The sequence below is a fragment of the Leuciscus leuciscus genome (genome assembly GCF_965113295.1).
Source record: "Leuciscus leuciscus genome assembly, chromosome: 4".
Lineage (NCBI taxonomy): Eukaryota > Metazoa > Chordata > Actinopteri > Cypriniformes > Leuciscidae > Leuciscus > Leuciscus leuciscus.
In genome coordinates, this window is record NC_138728.1 from 22,189,702 (window position 1) to 22,212,763 (window position 23,062).

Here is a 23,062-nt window from a genome sequence, read left to right on the forward strand (position 1 = left end):
GCGTACCCTCCATATATTTTCTTTTTTTCTGCCCGTTTCTCCTCTCTCTCTCTCTCTCTCTCTCTCTCTCTCTCTCTCTCTCTCTCTCTCTCTCTCTCTCTCTCTCTCTCTCTCTCTCTCTCTCTCTCTCTCTCTCCTCTCTCCCCCCCAAGCTGCAGTGTCAGCCCCAATCAGTGCACCAGTGCTTTGGCCTTTAGTAGAGAGCGCTCGCTGCTCTGGCCAGGAAAGCAAAAGGCATTGGAGCATAAGCCTCTCTCATTACTTTCTATTAGGTGGCCGTAATCAGAATTCAATGCCCATTTCTCGGAGACAGGAAGCCCTCTCCTCTCCTCCCGCACAAGGCCTCTATCTCCTCAGCCTGCATTAGATCCAATGATTGCTTTAATTTCTGAGAGAAAGACTGCAGTCAGAGCATATTGTTGATGTATTCACCACACTCACTTTGTGTCTATGTGGGAAATCGAGAGAGAGACTTTGTGTTTCACTCTCGTCAGTTTGTAGGCTTTATATAGAATTGCTTGTTCTTTCTTCCACTTTTGTTTTGATTGCCTGCTCAATTCTATAATTTTGCTGTAACAAAAGCTTTCTTGTCTTTTCCAATTTGATTTATTCTGTTATTTATGAAACCCATCAGAGTGAAATACTGTAAGTAGCAGATTACACATTTTTTTGCTTTTCTACTAAAGAAATTATCCTTTTTCCAAACACGTGGACAACTACCTTTAGGCAGATGTTTTGTATCTACATCTGTCTCTTCTGAAAAACAAAGTATACCACCTGCCAAAACTAGATGTTCCTCTAGTTTTCATCAGTCTAGCACTTCTGAATCAGGAAATGTGATGTATTTCATCGAGACAAGCACATTAACATGGTTTAATGAGCCTGGTGATTGAGCAATATCAGTTGAAGTGTTTGTACTCGGGCTTGTTCTTGAGTAACCTTCACATTGTCAAGCTCCAGAGCTTTTCGCCTGTCACATGTATTGTGTTTAGCCACTCTTGATTACAGATAATGTCTTCTATTAGACATTTAAATGGGGTTTGGAAGTGCCTTGGAAAGAAACCAATGAAAGGGAACAATTGATATTTGGGATTCATGCATATGACGCCTGCCTTTTTTTTTTTTTTTTTTTTTTTTTTTTTTAGCTAAACAATAACTTCTGCTTTGTGAGTAATTCTGAAGGATGCCGTTAGTGATCCTGATGGACCCGAGTCCTCTGTGACTATTTTTTGTGAGGGCAGGTTATTTAATTTTTTATTGTAGTCATGGCCTACCATTTAGTGCATATACACTAGGTGTATAATATAACACAATTTAATAATATGTTAATAACACAGTGTGTTATTTAACATTATATACTCAAAAGTATAAACATCATCATTGGGATACCACAATTGTAGAATTATCTGCCCCATTAATAATATATAAAAAAAATATATATAAAAAAAACTATTTCCAACAAATTTCTAGGTATCTCAATCTCATGATTTCATATCAAACAAACGGTTTTCTTTTAGAAAAAGTAATTGGGATGGTCCACCCCTAAACAGAACTGTCACTGAGCAGATCGTATGAAAATGTGCAAATGAGACTGGACGAATTGCACTTATTTGCCAAAATGTAAAATACTAAAAATAAACATTTCTGTGAGATTGTGTTGGTTATTCGCAAATGTATTGATTTGGAAAAGGACCGTCACATTGTGTCCTAACCAATTATGATGCAATTAGAGTTCAGCAATAAGCAATTTGTCTGTCCACATTAGACATGACATGGCTATAAGAGACGCAACAAAATTAATCACAATCCATCCCATACAATCTTTGTCTTGGAATACACTTGTTTGTTTACATAGTGAGTTCACAGTCTGAACGTTCATGTTTCTTTTGTTATTTTCAAGATCTGAGTTAAATGATCCATTGTTGCTTTACACATACTCAAATTAAACCATTTTTAATAGTATACAAAACACAGTCGGTGCCTGAACTGTCATCCATAATGTCGTAGAAATAGAAACCATTCCAAAAATAGAATCCCCTATCACTTGTATCATATCACAGTCACAGATGGTTTAGACAGAACCTTGGATTAACATAGAAATGATCGTGTGCCATGGCGTCTTTGGCGTTTTAAACATTGGTTTAATTGGCAAAAATTGGTAATATAACTGGCAGTATTTTCTAAAATGTAAATTACAGAATATTGAGTTCTGTTTTTTTTTTCAACTGTTGGATAAAAGCAACATCACACTCCCAAGCATGTTGTTGGTCTAAATATCAATATAAGTTTTTGTTTCTTGCCCAAACAGCTGCTCAAACAGAAATGTGCTTTTTGTGAGTGAAGTTTAGATGCCAAACACCTCTTTCACATTTCCCATTACTCCTTCATTTTAGTTAATCTAGTCTGATCAAACCTAATTTGATCGAGTCAATTGGGTGGGGATTTCTTGTCCACATCAGATAATCACTTCTCTTGATTTAGTCTTATGGGTCAGTGTGATGTGTTCACAGCATAAATCATTGGGTTCGACTCGGTAGGACAAGACGCAAATAGCAATAGTATGTTTTAATTCTTGCCATCTGGGCCAACAGGGACAACATGCCAAGAAAATAGGGTCACAACAGAAAAGCTATTGGTTTCTCACTGCTTTCCAAAGGGGGATACTCTGCGGCCAGCTGAGGGGAAAGTTTTGTTGTGTCTTTTTCCTAATGAAAAACAACAAGGCCTCAGAATTTCAGTTGGAAGTTAATACAGCAAGGTCAAAGTGCACATATCCTTGCATTTTTTAATGTACGACGGCTCTCTCTTACCAGCATTCCTTTATCTTGTCCTCTGAACAGCCCTCACTCAGTTTGGGTTGCCGTTTCCATATATAAAAGACGTGTCAGAGAAGGGAGGGTGTAATTGCTGGTCGCCAGAGAGTTGGGTTTCTGCCATGCTCATCTTCATCAGGCTGCCTGGATTACTGTCGCATTATTTCCAAATTTCCCCCTTGTAAGGACGGCACATGTCGACCTTAATCAGGCTGCTCTTAGATCTGGCACTGTCGTGGTGTTTTACATCATATTCTCCCCTGTAATAAAGTTGGGAATGTAAATCAATCAGGCGAACCCTTTTTGCACTCTTTTCTTCGCCGCTATGCTAAGGCACGTAGCATGCTTGGTCACTCTCCTGTCCCGAACAGAGGTTACCTTTTCCAGCACTAATGAGGCTGGGGGTTTAAAACATGCGGCTGCTGGGAAGGTCTGAGCCCAGACCTGCAGTGAAGTGATCAGGGTATACGTGGCGCTGCTGACGCATGATGCTCCGACACCTTTGTTCACGGGACGTGTTCGTTCTGCCTCCGTCGCCATATGGCTCTGCTCAGTCAGGGTACAGCTAGGGCATGTTTGTCAGGGCCCACAGCGGCCCACCGACATGACAGGCGTTCCCCGCAGGAAGCCGCCCCGGAACATCAAAGAGAGAGGCCGAAGGTCTTCTGACCTCGCAGCTGTGAGCTGTCCGTCCCTTCCCGCTTGTGTTCGTGCACACCCAGATGTTCGGATACAGATGCACTGTTCAGGTGCTGAGGTCACGCCTACAAAACACCTGCTTTTTTGTTATGCCTTTGAGAGACATTTGCGGGAATAATGTCAGTAATGAATGTGCAGAGGGAAAGAGGAAGAATTGCATCATTTACCGGTCTAGAGTTCTGAAATGCATCAGAAAGTCTTGCAACTTCTCTAACTGAATAGTACTTTCAGAGAAAAATAAAGTTTATTTGGTCCATTCTGAGTTGCTTGATATTCACTTCGCCCCTGGTTTGCACCAAAGAAGACCCATATTTAATTTCAACTTGTTTGATCAATCGGTTGCAAAGCAATTTGAGCAGGGTTTTTCAGCTGTAGTGCCCCCCTATGAGCAGTATTTGGCTCAACTTGGCGAGCATGTCATGTTGTTTATGTACAGTCTTTTTCCAGAAAATTACGATATTCTTAGATTTTTTTTATTTTTTTTATATATATAAATACAGCTTAGTAAAATGGGAAAGTGTGTGTGTGTGTACTAATTATTATTAATTGTTATTGTTACATAGAGATTGTACCTGTGACAGGTTGCCTGTAAAGCTGAATAGAGAGGGCAGCCAGATGGCATGAACATAGTTTGATGAGAAGTGTGCGGTGTGAGCTCATTGTAAATCTGTCCCACTTGTTTGTACATTCTGTTTGGTGATATGTGCTGTTAATTAGGACTGCAACTAATTATTTTTTGGTAATTGAGCACTTGCAAATTATGCAAACAAATAAAAAAAACTGGACTAAATTAAAAGCATGAGCATGACATTATGAACACTTTTTTCTTATCTTTTTTTAGTATGAGTAAAGTTAGGGCAACAGTAAGTTTCTGGTGATTGTTCATACAAATCTGACTGCCACAGTCCCAGCTTGTTGTGGGTGGTTTCCAGGGCATTTCTTGGTTGTTACTTACTGACTCAAGTCAAAAGTGGCTCAAGTCAATGAATTTCTGGCCACTAAATATTGGTTGTTACTTACTGGCTCAAGTCAAAATGGCTCAAGTCTATGCATTTCTGGCCACTAAATATGGTTCTGGTCCATCCTTAAATTTAAGTTTGTTTTGTTGTTGTTGTGGTGGGTTTTATCTACCAGGCAAAAATAGGTTTGATAGTCCTCCCTTCAATTAACCACCTAATTTGAGGTATCTTTTCCAACCCAAAAACAGTGCACAATGAGGCCACATCCACACGAAGCCAGAGCTTTCCCTATCCGATTTTTTTTTTTCCCGTTCAAAAAAAAAATTCCGTAAACACAGCGTCATCTCAAGAAATATCGGTGTACACACGAAACCACTGAAACCGACTCAAAACGATGTAGTATACATGCCAGACCAGTATGTGGCGCTGTAATTCTGCCACAGACATACACTAAAAACGGAGAAGAAGACTTAAAGCATGCGCATAAACCTTGCGCGCTGTATACAACAATAATAATATTAGGCACAGTAGCTTCTTTTTTCTTTTTTCTTTTTTCTTTTCTTTTTTCTTTTTTCTTTTTTAATCAAGAACTTTGTTGAACAATATGAAAAACCATAAATGTAGTTGCTGTGACTTAACGGTGTCTGACTAGTTGACACTTGGTGTGATGACATCATCGTTTCACAAAATATACGGATTGGCCGTACACACGAAAACGCAAGGGCGGCGTTTTCAGATTTATCCACCTTGGGACCCGGTTTCAAAAAATAGCGGTTTCAGTCTCCGAAAACGCCGGATTCGTGTGGACGAAACGCCAATACGATAAAAAATATATACGTATACAGCGAAATGCGTCTCCGTGTGGACAGGGCCTGAGCTACATGGTGTTTTTATACGCATATTGACTGCCTGACTATGCTTGACTTTGCAAAACAGCAATAAATCACAACTGAACAACTTTCCAGCATCATTGTTTATGCAATTATAATATTTCATGAATTAGCATTACATATGGAGTAAGGCTTGAGAAAATAAAGGTACTTTGTGAAAGTGCTGTAGAGTTTGACTGAAATAGCACATAGTGGCTAATGATACTGGTATGTGCACGTATATAATTTTAAATGTCAGCGCTATAGAAAGACCTTCGGTTTTATTGTCTCAGAAATTTCACTCGTGGGCTTTGCACTGTGCCGTGCTGTCAGGTAAGCTAAAGAGCAAAGAAGCCATTCCTTTCCACTGAGAACAACTTTACAGACTGAAAACTTGACATTATAACACCAGTATGTCTGTGTGTGTGTGAGGTCTTTTTGTGTCCTTTGGCTGTGTGACGTGCATGCAGATGTACTTTCATGCGTAACCCCATGCATTTTGTCATGGTTAATTTTTGTCAAGCCTTTGCCTGTAGTGCAATGTTGAATTTTACAATGAAGACCGCTTTATTTCTCGCTGCATTTTGAACTTGGTTCTCTGTCTCTTGCTCTGAGTCAGAAAATAAAGTGTCTGGTTCTGTGAAGTCATTGTGACAGATCAAGCTACATTGATTTCTTTTACATTTCCGTCTCCACCAGGCCCTAAGCGGCCTGCCAATTTCCTCACCGTAGAGCGATCCTATGCTTTAATTATCTGCCTGCTTTTCAAAAGAGCCGCAGGCACTTTTTATAGGATTTTATAGAACACCATAACCACCTTCAAGATATGTCCATTTCCACTTTCTGTTCTCATGATTACATGCTGTGGTGAAACACCTTTTATTAAACTTTAACCCACTGCTCTTACCATCATAATGATTTCGAAGAAATGCCAAGGGGTTTGTTAGAAATGGATTATTCATTATTATTTTGACACCTTATATACATTTGTGGTTAGAATTATTGGCCACCCTGGTAAATATGATCAAAGATGGCTGTAAAAATAAATCTGCATTGTTTATCCTTTTGATCTTTCATTCAAAGAATTCGCTAAAATCTAACCTTTCGTCGAAGTAAAAGAATTGAAAGTGGGGGGAAAATCAGATTATGAAATAATTCAGGTCAGCACTAAACTGGGGATTCAACACATTCTTCAAAAATGGGATATATTCTAAAACTAGGGGATAATTATGATTATTTTTCACTGAAAGACAATTAAAAACATCCATCCAAAATGTGAAGATAAAAAATAAAAAAATAAGCTTTTTAAGAGTTTCAAGAAGGTAAGAACAAACTGAAAACTTTTCTGTAAAAAATGCACTTTGGATATATCCTAAACAGGATTTTGTAACAAGTCTCTTTAAGCTTAGGGGCAACAGGGTATGTCAGATAGAATTTTAAAGAAAGCTCAAGATCACCAAGAATATAAGTGACCCCTACCATTTGAATGGTGTAAATATAATAATAGGCCTAATTTTAATAAACACAGAATAATACCCAACACTGCTATTTAGAGAAAACAATTAGACCGCATTTACTACGGAAAGGGACCTAGATAAGGGATAGGGGGGTGCTGGCCCATAAAAAAGATTGAGAGCCACTGCTTTACAGGATAGTCTTTATACAGAACAGTACAGGAATTTATTGCTGAATCAACTTTGTTTCGTAATTGATAGATTTTGCAACATCGACTCTTATTGAACTGAAGTGAATCAACATTGAACTGACTCCAAGTGAATTACGATTGTCTTCTGTAGAGCAGCTTATAAATTAATTTAACTCATTTCATAATTGATTTACTTTACAAAACTATTGACCTGTACTGAATCAACCCTGAACTGGCCTCAGATAAACAATCACACTATTGTCTTTTTAGAGCTTTTTTACAGCAGAATTTGAATTTGTCTGATGTTTGATGAAGATTACCTTGTTTATTAATGTGAAACTGCTTTGAAGTGCTATACAAGCGCTATATAAATAAAGATGACTTGACAATCAGATGGTATCTTGGCAGAATAAGTTTCATTGTGGGCTATATTCCGATGTGCAAGCATGAGTTCTGTGATCAATGACCATGCCCAACATCCCGATCAGCTGGATGTTTCATTGTTCTGTTGCAGCACTTCCATTTTTCAATGTCTAAACTGGCTTGGAAATAAGAATATGCTCACAATAGAAATTTAATACACGATCAGACTGCTAGATAGATGAAGACAGTGAATAGGCAGGAAGTTGCCTTATATGGAGAAGACAAAGAGAGTACATGAAAAGAGAAGAGTAAAGATGTATATCTCCATTACTCTTTGAGGACGTTTACTTACACGTGTTTTTCCCATTATGTTATGATAGGTTTGATTGTTTTTGACCACAGTGATCCGACTCAATCTATTAGCCATGGTGCTGGAGATGGCCTGACCATATCTTGTTTGATTTCCCATGTCCTTTTAATATAAGGTTTTGGGATTCACTGTCTGGGAGACAGTTTTTTGCCTGCCAAAATTTGAGGATTTATTTAAGTCCATAACACAAATATGGAGTAAAAGAAAGGTGAAATCTTGATTTGGTGGTGGGCTATTTTGTCTAGAGCAATAAGCAACCATCCAGAAAACGCTAGCAACACCCTACCAAAGCACACAGAATATGTAACTACTGGTCAAAAGACTGAAATAATGTAATTTTTTTTGAAAGAAGTCTCTTATGCTCACCAAGGCTGCATTTATTTGATCAAAAATACAGTAAAAACAGGACTATTTTGAAATAGTGTTATTTCACACATCCGAAATCCGATCCAGCAACTCATTTGGGGGATCCCCTATCTCATACTCATCCTGTGTACATATGTTCAGGACAATTAAGTATAATAACGATAATGTTATCAATAACTTGCTATATCCATGTTAAATGTATAAAATAACTATTAAGAAGTGGAAGAAATGCCGCTACAAAGTGGTCTATGCCATGTTTTGCAGATGATTTATTGTCGTCTTTAATGGTTTTAAAAAAAACAACAAAAAAAAACGATGCATATTTTTGAATACTGCATAAGATGTGAACACAATCTCCGAAATGAAACTTGTGCACTTGTTTTAGCCCATTATTCGACAAAAAGAAATGCACATAAACAGTGATGGAAACATTTACAGAAGAAACTCCAAGTGAATGTATTAGGGATTTAGAAAGTATGTGACGTCACCTTTTTGACACTTTTGAAATCTTAGATCTGCACTGCAAATTTATAATGATGGATGAACGCATATAGTGCTCCTTGTGACACGCTTCTGTGCTGTCAATCCCAGAAATTAGACATGTTTTTACCATGTTTTGTCTGTTAATATCTTATTAATATTGTTGTCATCGCTAGATTCCCAGGAAGGGATGATTTTGTTCTTTTGAACAGAAGGGATGAAAACGCAGGTTTTGTCGCATATTGTTTTTGCTAAAGTCTATTCTGATTTTCGGCATAAATGTTCAATTTAGATGTTTTGCCTTTTGTATACTTGAATCATTGTGCATTTCCATCCAACACGTTATGCGCATTTTAAGAGTGGTGCAGGTATGACATCACTTTGTTGGCCATAACGCGGAAGCGGGTTAGCATTTTAGCACTTCCGGTTCCATGTTTTTAGATACAAACTGAAAGAGTTGTCTGAAGCTTAGGGATCGTGGCGTTGAATTTGTGGGACCGTGGTGAAGTTCGTTTATAGCCTACCTTTAGCTTTTCACTTCTGGCGACTGCATTTATCTGTGATAATTATCTTGATGGACAAAACGTGTAAATATCATGAACTTCTGTTGATCACAGAGCTTGTTTTTAGCGGTAATCCAAAAGCCTATGGGAAAATTGTATTGTTTTTTCTCAAGGGAACCAGCGTGATGCTAACTGCCGGTTGGCCTGCAAAGTGACGTCTTACCTGTACCACTCTATATCTTAAGGGAACCTTTTGTCGTGATGGAGCCTGTTGCTTGGGAGAGAGTTATTTGTGTTGTTGGACATCGTTTTATTAAATGCTGCGAGGAGACGCAGAGGAATTGATGAAATATCTCATATGTGGGCTTATACGACTGCTATGTTCAATATGCCATTGAGAAAACCTCAATATAGCCTACCTGCATCGAATTCTATATGAATGTCAATGGCTATGTTGGAAGAATTGTGTGCCAAGGTCAGACCTTTTGTTGGGCCTAATGCATAATGCCATGGTGTTTTACATGCACAAATGGTCACAACATGTCATCAGTATGCGAATAAACTGTTTCCATCACCTTAATGCACATTTTAACCAACACAACACTCAAGAGGCTAAGAGAGAGAGTTTATTTCGCATGTCAACCGTTTCCATCCAGTTTTATTTTATTTATTTATTAAAAAAATTTCCCGCATTTTTCAAAATGTGCATAAAAACTAATAGGAACGAAACCCGCCTGAGATTGTGCTTTCAGTTACTCTTCCCAACCTCACTAACTTACCGGATCCGTCCCATCCCGTTGTTCCGGAACATCAGAATTTACAAATTAAAGTCAAGTCACCTTTATTTATATAGCGCTTTTTTACAATACAGATTGCATCAAAGCAGCTTCACAGTGATAACATGAAAATAATACAAAAAAGGTTGTTTCTAGAAGAAAATTGCGTCATCGTCCACCCTAAGTAAGGCAGATCAATAATACTGTTGAATATTAAATGTCTGCAACTAAGCAAGCCAAAAGCCTAGGCAACATTGGATGGTAAGCACTGCTTAAGCCTCAAATCAGCATATTAGAATGATTTCTGAAGGGTCATGTGACACTAAAGACTGTACGATTGCATCCCAGGTAAACAGAATTTTAAAATAGATAAAATAGAATAAGAATATAATAGGAAACAGTTATTTTAAATTGCTATAATGTTTCACAATATTACAGTTTTTACTGTATTTTTCAATCACATAAATGCAGTCTTGATGAGCAGAAGATACCCAGTGCGTAGTTTGAATTGCATCATGTTTGGCGTGTTAATATGATGCATAATTTATATATGTGAATTAGATGGTAATTTTTAGTGAATTATAATTTTTTTATCTAAAACTGTTGAATGTGCAAGAAGTCTCATTTCTCTCTCTCTCTCTCTCTCTCTCTCTCTCTCTCTCTCTCTCTCTCTCTCTCTCTCTCTCTCTCTCTCTCTCTCTCTCTCTCTCTCTCTTTCTCTCTCTCTCTCTCTCTCTCGCTTCATGTCTCGTTCACACTCCACTCTCATTAGGAAACCAAACACACTATTGTCACCGTACGCTTTCACTTCGTTTCGAGGGCTTGTAGTAATTAGCAGTCATATTAGACCATAGCCCATAAGAGTTGTTTAACGCTAAAACAATTCTGTTCGTCAGAAGCGCCCCAGAACGTGAACACTGTTTCCTCTTATCTCGTCTGTTTTGTATGAATACATTGAGGTTCATCAGCATGCAAATTGCTCAAGGTGAATTTATTTATGTAAATTAGGACACAATGTGGGCTTTTCTCCACACAAATCATATAAGGTTATAAAGCAGACATTAAAATTTCAGGTGAAGCATTACAGAGACTTCTTAGAAAATGATGAGGAAAAAAACTTTGATAATCTGAATGACACCTGAGGGTTTTTCTTTTCTTTTGAGTTTTATCTTGCAAATGTAGCTTTGGACATCACATTTCTTCTTCTGACCCCAATAGAAAAACCTCAGCTGGTATAAAACTTTTGTTTCTTTTTGTTGTCATTTCTCCGTTTGGATATCTTAAAGGGATAGTTCACCCGAAAATGAAAATTCTTTCATCATTTATTGATTCACCATGTTGTTCTAAGCCTGTGTAAGGCTGTAAAAACTGGAAGAGAGGGCAGCTCTCTGAGAGAACAAAGGAAATTAACATTTGAACTCACTCTTGTGCACTATCGAGACGAGACGCAATTCTCACCTCAGAATTATCCTAATCTACATTTATTTCCCTCTTCCCCTAGCCTGGTTAATACCAGACCCTTCTCAGTTGAAACTGAGTGTAGGGTCTGGCGAAGCTATGTAGACAAATCATTTCCAAAGGGGCGTCACCAACCGACGTAGCTCAAATTCCTCTGGGCGCAATTGGATAGTCATAAAACCAATCAGATCGATGAAGGAGATGTTTCGAGTGTTGTTCTTTGCTCCGGTTTTAACGAAAACGGTAAGTTTAAATCGCTCAAAACAGACGCGATAACTGATTCGTTTATATACTGTCTATGATTCGAACGAGTGATGTTCCACGGCGGCATCCATCTTTGTAATGAAATCTCCTTCAGCGTCGCTGCGCTGTCGTCATCATGTAAATCCCTCCCCAAACGTTTCTGATTGGTGCCGCGATTTCGGCGGCACAGAAATGAGTTTGAATGGGCTCTTCTCCAGACTATCCTGGAGAGAGAATTAAAATTCGCCGGAAGTAGTCTGGGTTTTCCCAGGCTACTCTTCCCCCATACCTTCTCCCTCATGCTGAGATCACCAAAATCCACCCAAGAATCTATATGGTCTAATGTGAATAATTATCATACAGTATTACACATGTTTGGTATCATTTGAAATGTCTCAGTGCAACTGGTACAAAGGTCTCATTCCCAGAGTAGTAAAACAAAAGGTAATAAGTTTTTTAAGAGTTTAGAGATAAATTGCACACAAAGGAGGGTGCAAAAACCTTCACCCACTTGAGTCGGGCTTACACCTGTATGAATTTATTTCTTCTTCAGATTTTTAAAGAATCAAACCATTTTGGTGACCATTGACTTCCATTATATGGACCAAGCAACACTGACACTGATTTCTCAAAAGATCTGCTTTTATGTTCCACAAAAGAAAGCAAGTCATACAGGTTTTGAAGCATGAGAAGGTGAGAGATAATAACACAGTTTTCATTTTTGGTGGACCTATCCCTTTTGATTTCTCTTGGCAGCTTTTTTCATGCACATTCTCTTCCACTGCTGAACATGAAAGTATCTTGTGCCGAACTGTAACAGAAATTGGCCAATTTAGTTTTTTTTTTTTTTGTGCTGAGATTTTCTTTGTTTTTCTTGCTCTCATAACTTTCAAATATGGTCCAGCATGTCCATTTTAAAAATGCAATAAAAAAAATTCAAAAAAAAATCACGGCAATACTAATAAAGCTGCCGTCAAGGTTAGCATCAAATTGCGTGTCAATTAATTATGAAGAAAGAAATTAAATAGAAAATGATTAAATGTGTTAGTTTAATTTATTAATTTTATAAATTATTATATTAATATTAAATGCAGATATTACATTTAGATTATTATAATTTGCTACATGATTAAATTATGTGGTATTATAAATTAAATATTTATATAAGGTGATTCATATATTATTGAGGTCATATTTTTATGGGATGTGTATCATGGGAAGTCAGCAGTGCAGTTAAAGGGATACTTTACCGTTTTTTCATATTAAACTATGTTATTCCCTTAACTAAGACGAGTTGATACATACCTCTCACGTCTCAGTGCGTGCACTAAATCCCTCTGTCTTGCGGCGAAACTTTGTTAGCCCAGTTCATTTAATATGGGCCAAGCAGAGAAGCTACCAAACACCTCCACGTTTTCCCTATTTAAATACAGTTACTCGCGAAGTGTAACTCGACCTAGGACGGTGACACAAAACAAAACGTTGCGCTTTTCTAAGCGTGTAAAATGGATAACTATTTTGTATGGCGGAATACCATAGCAAGTGCTTGTAAGCACTTCGACTTGGCGCAGTAATATCTTCACTCGTGGAAAAATCCTCTCACCGGCCCCCGCTCCCTCTAGTGAAGATATTACTGCGCCAAGTCGAAGTGCTTACAAGCACTTGCTATGGTATTCCGCCATACAAAATAGTTATCCATTTTACACGCTTAGAAAAGCGCAACGTTTTGTTTTGTGTCACCGTCCTAGGTCGAGTTACACTTCGCGAGTAACTGTATTTAAATAGGGAAAACGTGGAGGTGTTTGGTAGCTTCTCTGCTTGGCCCATATTAAATGAACTGGGCTAACAAAGTTTCGCCGCAAGACAGAGGGATTTAGTGCACGCACTGAGACGAGAGAGGTATGTATCAACTCGTCTTAGTTAAGGGAATAACATAGTTTAATATGAAAAAACGGTAAAGTATCCCTTTAAGGCAAATATTGAGTTAGATTGACACAACGATTGCGTGAATTCCAATACCACAGTTAACTTTTATGTCACATTGCAAAAAAATCAAATGCATATCCAACTTGTTTTCACATATAAGTTGCCCAGAACAGAATTGAAAATGTCATATAGACCTTGATTTCTGCTGATCACACTGTTATCCGAAAACTGGATCTGGGTAGGGGAAAAAATCATTTTAACCACCATCAGCTGTGAGAAAAAAAAAAAAAAAGAAAGAAAGAAAGGGAAAAAACAGCTTTTTTTTGTGGCTGTTTTGTGCTGCCTTGGTCCCTGATAAATGTGTGCATTATACCTGCCTGTTTTCCATTTACTTTGCATGAATCAACTCTTTGACTGAGGATGCGGATGTGATGTGGATTCGTAATGTGGATTATTGGACTGTTGTGGGCAGTTGTGGCCTAATGGTTAGAGAGTTGGACTTTTAACCACAAGATTGTGGGTTTGGCTCCACAGTGAATGGCTGCCCAATGCTCTGGGTGTGTGTGTGTCCACTGGCTTGCAGTGTGTGTGTGTGTGTGTGTGTGTGTGTGTGTGTGTGTGTGTGTGTGTGTGTGTGTGTTCGTTCACCACTCACTGCACCTATTGTGTGTGCACTAACTTGGATGTGTTAAATGCAGAGGACAAATTCCGAGTATCGGTTACCATACTTGGCCTTCACTTCACTTCACTTCATTTCACTTCACTTCCCTTCACTTCCACCTTATGAACAAGCACAGGAAGTAGTTTTCTGCCATGATGATAAATGTCATCTGTACAATCTTGACAGCGCAATGACAATGGCTACTGTCAACTGTCACATCCCCAGATCTGTGAAACAGTGAATAAATAAGCCATACACACATACATATTCAGAGAATGGAACCATTAATGCGTGAAAAGGTGGCCTGGTCCAAAGTTAAGGGGTAGTTGGCAAAAAAAAAAAAAATATTCTAATGCTATCATAATTTACTGACCTACATGATGGTCCAGTTCTGATGAACTTTCTTTGTTTACTTTTAATTGCCTCTTTCTCATAAAATGATATAGTTAGTGTTATATAATCAGAATATACTGTACTTGACCAGGTGTTATTTGAGACCATGACCAATGGTATCATTGATTATACTATTATAGTTTTTTATTAATTAGGGGCCAAGCACCGAAGGTGCGGAGGCACCTATTGAATTCTTCTTCTTCTTCTTCTTCTTCTTCTTCTTCTTCTTCTTCTTCTTCTTCTTCTTCTTCTTTTTCTTTTTCTTTTTCTTTTTCTTTTTCTTTTTCTTTTTCTTTTTCTTTTTCTTTTTCTTTTTCTTTTTCTTTTTCTTTTTCTTCTTGTTCTTGTTCTTGTTCTTCTTCTTCTTGTTCTTGTTTATGCTAAGAACTTTTTATGCTTTATGCTAAGAACTTTTGAACCGTGAAGGCTAGAAGCAAAAATCTTGTTTCCTCTGATTATGTGTCTCAAGCCGTTTCGATTGCACCCATAGTATATCACACATACGCAGAATTAAAGTATTTCAAAATATGTCTTGACGAGTATTCACGTAAACATTATCTGATATGTCTTAAGTGAACGGTTGATTAACTGTTGGGGAAAACATCTGATGTGCAACATTATTTTACATCTGTGCGGTACAGTGGGTCTTAATATAGGCTGTCTGTTTCATTAATGTTAATCAAAACAATTATCTTATCATGGAAAAAAAATATATATATATTTTTCCTATAGATATTTGGTTTTGACTTGGTGTGTGCCAAATTTGGTGTTATTACCAGGGATTTTACGGTATGGTTGCTAGGTGATTTTGTTTTGGATTTTTTTATCAAAATTGACTTTGCTGACTATCGAATTCAAACAGATGTAGTTCAGTCATTATTTTGTCCTATTCAAAGAAATCATACATCATTTCGAAGGTTTAAAAAAAGAAAAATAATAACTAATGCATTTTTGAAAATGTGCTCATTGCGACTCATTTTGCCAGCACGGGTCACATATATATATACAGTGTTGCTTGGAAATTTGCAACCCCTTGCAGAATCTGTGAGAATGTGAATAATTTTAACAAAATAAGACGGATCATACAAAATGCATGTTATTTTTTTATTTAGTACTGTCCTAAATAAGATATTTCACATAAAATATGTTTATATATAGTCCACAAGACAAAAAAAATAAATAGCTGCATTTATAAAAATGACCCTGTTCAAAAGTTTACATACTTTTGGGGAAGTAAGTAAGTAACATACTGTGTGTCGTTACCTGGATAATCCACAACCGGTTTTTGTTGTTTTTTGTTTTTTGTGATAGTTGTTCTTGAGTCTCTTGTTTGTCCTGAACAGTTAAACTGCCCAATGTTCTGCCCCAAAATCCTCCAGGTCCCGAAAATTCTTCAGTTTCCCAGCATCGTTTGCATATTTGAACCCTTTACAGCAGTTACTGTATGATTTTGAGATTAGTCTTTTTACACTGAGGACAATTGAGGGACTCAAACACAACTATTAAAAAAAGGTTCAAACATTCACTGATGCACCAGAAGAAAAGACGATGCATTAAGAGCCAGGCGGGTGAAAACTTTTGTTTTGTGCTTTATTTTTTATTTTATTTTATTTAATTAATTAATTTTTATTTTTATTGCATGCCACATCTGAGCTGCAATAAATGGCCTGTAAATATATCTAAATACAAATTCAAATGCAGTTTCTTAAAAAATAAAATAGAAAAAGTAATGGCCTTTGTAGCCTTAAAGTGCATGTTTAATACATGTTATGTTATCTTTTGTGGGTAATTTCTCAGCCAAATTTGATGTTTAATTATTCGGCACATCATGTAATTAATAATTAGATTAACATTTTGAATGGCTTCCCAGGCCTACTAAAATTTGTTTCAAGTAATAAGTTTTCGTTTTAATTTTAGTTTTAGTTAAAACTTTTATGATGAATAGATGCACTTTGAAGGACTTCCAAAAAAATATACACATTCACTCCCATTATAAATCTTGGAAGAGCCAGGACATTTTTTTATATATAACTCCGATTGTATTCATCTGAAAGAACAATGTCATATACACCTAGGATGACTTGAGGGTGAGTAAATCATGGGTTTTTTTGGGGGGTGAACTATCCCTTTAATGGTTTTAGTTTTAATTTTAGTTTTAGTTAAAGATAACATCCCTGGTTCCGTCTGTGTGGCTCATGTACAGATACAGCTGCTCGCCCCTGAAGGTGGGCGCTGTAGACCTTCTCTTTCTCTTGGTGTCTGAGCGGGTTTTGGCTAGAAATGCAGTGAGGGCGAGACAGAGGGTCAGTGCAGATGTAATTATGGGATAGATGGGCGGGGGCAGAAGTCGAGCAGAAGTTCATTGCTCAGCAGAATCGTGGCAAACAGCTCACTTGTCTTTCTGTGAACTCTGACCTCCGTTCCGCATCCTCCTCAGAACCTGCATGTGTTTTGCTGCATTGAAGGTGGAAAGAGCATGCAAGCAAATGCATTCTACTTGCTGAAAATCCTTATTCTGCTAATAAAGCTGCAAGGTATATACTGAGATATTTTTATTTGATATTTGATTTGATTTGATTTTTTATTTTTTTTGGACTACATGAAACTATATTTTCCCCAAAGTTATACCTGGAAGTTTTTATTAGGGTTCTGATGTGAATATTTTCAATTTATGGTTATTGGCATAGAGCTATTTTTATTATTATTAATTTGTGTGTGTGTGTGTGTGTGATTTTCCCCCTTGCCTCTCTACTATCTTCTACTATTATTAATTCAGACTATTAATTCGTTTGTTCACTCGACAACCCTTTTACTGATCATTACTTAGATTTTTAGATTCACTGTCAAAACGCTTAATGAAGATGATTTAAAAAAGTTTTTAAAAGCATTATTAAGACCATGAATACATAAACACTTGGAATATGATGTTAAACTAGAAGTTTTGTTTTTTGTTTTCTTCTTCTTGGACATTTTTATCTGTCGCTCACCCTTTAATTAGGATAAAAATATGAGTATTTTGATTTGCAGTTCTAATAAGCAAAATTGGTGTGTTTGTTTCGTCAGTCTATCGCTTCCGTTTCTTGGCAGTGAGATATATTCAGCGTTAATGAGTGTAAGTTGTTTATTCAGGAGGGTTGGATGTGAGAATGACACTGTCAAGGCAAGTATGAGGTTCGATAGAAGCTGATCTTCGGCGTGGGTGGGTGGGTATGCTTGCAACTATGGCTTGATATAGTATTTAAAACCAAAATTCCAGAAAAGTCGGGTCATAAAAAAAAATTTAAAAAGCAATAAAATCAAGAATCTGTGATTTGTTAATTCTCTAATTTAATGTCCAATGTTTTCGCTTGTGAAATTTATTTTAATGAAAAAAAGTTGGGTCAGATGCAAAATAAGAATGAAAAGATTACAGAATATCCAAGTTAAACTGTGTTGAAACAGTCCACAATTAGCAGGTCAATTGGTAATATGTGAGGTTTTCGTGATTGAGTCTGAAAAGGAGCATCTCAGTCTTTGCAAGAAAAGATGAGCAATGGCTCACTACTTTGAGCCAAATTTCATGAAAGAATTGTCAAACAATTCAAAAATCACATTTCTCAATGCAAGATTGAAAAGTATTTAGGTCTTTCTCCAACTACCGTACATAATATTGTGAAAAGTTTGAGGGAATCCAGAGAAATCTTCATTTGTGTAGGGCAACTGAGGAAACCTCTGTTGAATGTGTGTGACCTTCGAGACTTCAGATGGCATTGCATAAGGAATCAAGATTAACTTTAACACTGAACATCTTTTCTTTGTACTTTTGTCAGTTAAATGGAGGTTAAAGAGAATTAACATCACAGATTCTTGATTTTATTGCATTTTATAAAATTTTCCAACATGTCTGGAGATGGGGTTGTATATTGTCCTTATGATGACATTCTCTGTTTGACATTCGTATGATATTTGTAGAGTAAATACAAATGTCATACGATTTCAGAAGAACCCAGAGGAACCATCATTTTAGGCAAACAACCATATTCAAATGTTTATTACAAGATGTAAAATACAGTTCTTGTGAGTAAAATATGTCTGAGGTATAAACCCATTAATAGCACTCTACGCTGACTAGGAACATGAAATGTTCCAGCCATGACTTCCTGTTTCACAGAAAATATGAGGTAAAACAAAGGCCAAATTCATTTAATCATCCATCACAATTGTTAAAACAAAAGAACACACTGTAGTGCAGCAAAAGATTGAAAGTGGCTGTTAGAAAATAGCTAAAGCATTGGAAAGTCCATTGTTCCACCAATAATTAAGAAGTTCCAACAAACTAAATATGTTACAAATCTGCCCGGAAGAGGACGAGTGTCTACAGTATATTGTCTTAATGCACTGCGAGGAGGATAGTTTGAGTAGCCAAAGACTCTCCAAGGATCACAACTGAAGGATTGCAGAAATGGGTCTGAAAGCCTCTAAAAATGTCAAACAGCACCTACATCGTGAGTGAAGGATTCAGGAAAAGTCATCTGCTTTTTCAGTGCCAGACACTACTGGGATTTCAAACGGGACTGAGTTCTATGGTCAGATGAATCTAAAAAAAGAATAACTTTTTGTCAGCAAACCCAAAAGCTGGGTTTGGTGCAAAAAAAAAAAACAAAAAAAAAAGTATCCATGCCTAGGGTTAAATATATTGCTGCATCTTTAATGTTGTGCACCTATTTTTTATTTTTTTATTTTTTTTGCTTGAGGTCCTGGACATCTTGTTCAGAGACATGGCATCGTGGATTCTATCAAATAACAACAGATAAAAAAAAATTAAAAACCTGACTCCCTCTGCCAGAAATCACATAATGGGCCGTGGTTGGATCTTCCATCAGGACAATGACCCAATACAAACATCAAAATCAACACAAAAATAGGTCACTGAGCACAAAATTAAGGTTCTGAACCATATAGATGAGTTGGTGAACTGAAGAGGAGAATTTGGGAATTTGAAGGATCTTGAGAAATTCTGTATGGAGGATCTCTTGTCAGGTGTTCTCCAGCCTCATCTGGCATTACAGGAGGAGACTTTATTGAATAAGAACGTTCTATTAATCAAATATTATTTTTATTTTTTTATTTTTTACTTTTTTAAAGTAGCACATTTTCCACAAACCATATAAAGCAGCACAACTGTTTTGAACATTAAAAAGAATTGTTTCTTGAGCAGCAAATCAGCACATTAGAATGATTTCTAAAGGATTGTGTGACACTGAAGACTATTTTATTATACTGTTATATTATATAAATATAGCTGCAAGCAGCAATTAAGGGCCCAAGCACAAAGAAGGCACGATAAATGCTGGAAGCATCAGACCAACTCCAACGAGCAATTTAAAGCATATTAAGATTACTTTAGGCAAAATGCCTGAAAAATCAAATACAGTCACTAGTAATATGCTTTAATGGTTTATCACTTTTGACCAAGTTGGCGCCATTATAAAAATTGGGTATCGTTCGACTTGGTATACTGTACCGAACAGTGGCGGCTGGTGCTAAAAAAATGTGGGGGGGCGCAACAAACTGAATTATTAATCCAGGACTGAATGTAGGCTAATTGTTAAATAACAATTTAACAGTGATAATAATGTAGCTATCATTAGCCTAAAGTTTAGCTAAAACTTCAGCCGGTAGGGTTGGGAAATAGCCAATTGCCAAATAAATCAGAATTTTTGGGCTAAATGGCGATGTATGGTATAATCTGAGTATTTAATGATAATTTTTCTATAAAAAAATAATAAAAAAACTATTTAATTTTTTGGGAAAATATTTAATATCCTGATCAATATTGTCCTACAAACAATGTTCATATTGAAGGTTATAAAAACAAACATAGTGTAACCTTGCCGTCTATCTGCAGTCTATCCAAAAAAGGGGTCAAATCACATTACATTCTAACATTGCAACATTACAATCTAAAAACAAAATAATGCTTTTTAAAGTAGTTAAATTGACTAAACTTAAAATAAAATAAAATAAAATAAAAACAAAGCTAATATCATAAAAATACACATGTAGGTTTGAAATTCTCTAGCACATTTATGTTCACCAACAACAACAAATATTCAACAACAAATATTTTAGCTAAATATATTTATAATTTAGTGCTAATGTATACTTTAGTCAGAATAATTGCGCTCCTATTCTATTGCGCTCCGTCTGTTCGGCGCGCATGCACGCGGCGGCGCTCGTTCACGGAAGTTTAGCTTGCAGAAAGCTCGCCCATCATGACAGCAAACTGGAAATATTGACTTTCTAACATTTACAGATGGAGAATATGTCCGTGAATTGTAAGTTATGCAATGAGGAAATTATTGGATGTCACTTCAGCTTATGGCTAAATATTATTAGAGGTATATTTGTTTCCACCAATCGCTGCACAAGTGAAGTTTATGTATGATGATGAAAGCACGTTAGTGTGAGCCCTCCCGGCCGGAACCCATAGAGAATGGATTGCAGTGCCTGCAGTTCGAAAAAAAAATAATCTTTGAATGTAAGTCTATGGGAACACTCTGGCCGATTTTCGGCCATAGTGAAATCGCCCAAAAAGAGGCTGCCGCTGGTACCAAATCAAGTTTTTTTGATTTTTGGCCAAACCGTTCAGAAGTTACTAGCAAAAAAAAAAAAAAAAAAAATCATATCTTCTGACCATTAGGTGGTACTGCGCCAAAACTGTGCAAGTAACCTCAGGTCTTGATTGTCATGACTCACACCAAGTTTGGTCAAAACACTCAAAAGCATTGCGGAAATATAGCCTCACGTTTATTTTGGCAGGCACTTCGTCGAATTTGTCCGCACATTATTCAAGAACGGTTTGATGAATCGACTTGAATTCCATCTTTTTGTCGCCATGGTCAGAAAATTATCTGGTTAAATTTTTGTGAAAATCGGTAATCGGAAAATTCAAAATGGCGGAAAATCGAATGCAATCGAATCGTCTTGAGCCATGGAATCGGAGGAAAAAAGAATTTAAAAAGAAGAAAGTTTCTAGCCCTTAGAGCAGTGGTTTTCAAACTTCATTAAACGACCCATATATAGGCCTACATCCATTTGCATGCAAACAAGTCAAGTATATTTAATGGTATTCAGAAGAGAACAAGAATGAAAAAAATAAAACAAGCCAAAACGAAATAATTAAAGCATAACTGAAAGTAACTGGCGGTGGGCTCACGTAACTCTCTCATTCGAATCAAAATGTTTCCATATTCACGATGATTTGGATGTTAAACTATTATTTATTATAGGCTTTGTACGTTAATTCACTCATGTTCCAATATTTAAAAAAATGTCTTTTTCACATGCGCAAAAATGTGCTTGGAAACGCTGAATGCTAGGCTGCGAATTGTACGACTGACTATTTAAACAGAGAAGTTTAATTTTTATATGTTAGGTTGACTATTTTATTTTGATAACGAACAGGATTATCAGGATGTCAAGATTGCAATGCTGCATGGAATATGTTTTGTGCGCGTGAACACACTCCGCGTAAACACACTCTGTTATTTTGTTCATACAGGACATGATTTGAAACTGCTAAGTGTTTACTTTTATTTGTGTACACTCGCAATAAAACACAACATTGTGTTATTGTAAAAGAAAGAAAACAAAGGGTTTGCAACCCGCTGCCTTAGAGACTCCAAATTTGCTATGGTGACAGTTCAGACTGTCCTCTAACTGTGTGCCAAATTTCATAACTTTCCCGCAAGCGTTTCTATGGGCTGCCATAGACTCCCAGAACGGAAGAAGAAGAATAGGAATGATTATAATAGATGCGTACGCACCTTCAGAGCTTGACCCCTGATTATATATAATTATATATTGTGAATATTCAGTATATCACCCACAACCCTCAACCGTATCCTATCATACATGTGATGGCCTAAGATTGCCATCTTTATCAGGAGGCGAATGAAGATGCCTATATTTCACGCAGTCATGCATGTTACACACTCTACCCATCAGTAGACGCGTCCCTGTTGATTAAAGAGACACCCATAAATAAAGCTGCCGTTTCTTCTCTAACATAACGCGCTCAGACATTGGGTTGACAGCTGAGTAATTACCTCATGCTTACATGACAGCGTCGAGCACATGATGGCATGGACGGAGAAATTCTTTACGGCTTTATTAGGGTGTTATGTCTTACGCTCGGCTGGCTGTCATCCCATGAACTGTGTCTGCTGTCTGTGAGTGGGAAAAGCGGCGAGGAGAATAAGTGTTATTGTGTTGTGTCCACCGAGCGCCTGTCATTTATTGTTTGGTCTCAATTTTACTGAAGAGATTCTAATGATGCTTTAATTGTTTGCGATAGATGAATAGGGTGATTGACGACAGGGTGGTGATTTATTGTCCTGTTTTTTTTTTTTTTTTTTTCTGAACAGAGATGGTACATCGCCACATGCAGCAGTATGAGGTGGAGTATTTGCAGTTTGCTTTCCGTTGGATGAACAACTTGCTTATGAGAGAACTTCCTCTACGCTGCACCATTCGTCTGTGGGACACTTATCAGGT

General features: G+C 37.0%; 1 protein-coding gene and 1 long non-coding RNA gene across 4 annotated transcripts in view; both read left to right on the forward strand.

The window, feature by feature from the left end:
• The window catches only part of tbc1d22a (TBC1 domain family, member 22a), a 164,145-nt gene that overhangs the window by 94,375 nt on the left and 46,708 nt on the right, over window positions 1–23,062 (forward strand). For all 3 annotated transcript variants that reach the window (XM_082167422.1, XM_082167424.1, XM_082167423.1), the window contains one exon: window positions 22,933–23,060. In XM_082167422.1, coding sequence (XP_082023548.1) covers window positions 22,933–23,060 — 128 coding nt within the window. The remainder of the gene's footprint in view (window positions 1–22,932; window positions 23,061–23,062) is intronic.
• On the forward strand, window positions 6–6,640 carry LOC309497228. Its single transcript, XR_014205452.1, has 2 exons — window positions 6–4,730; window positions 5,349–6,640. It is a non-coding gene; the product is annotated as an uncharacterized lncRNA (long non-coding RNA).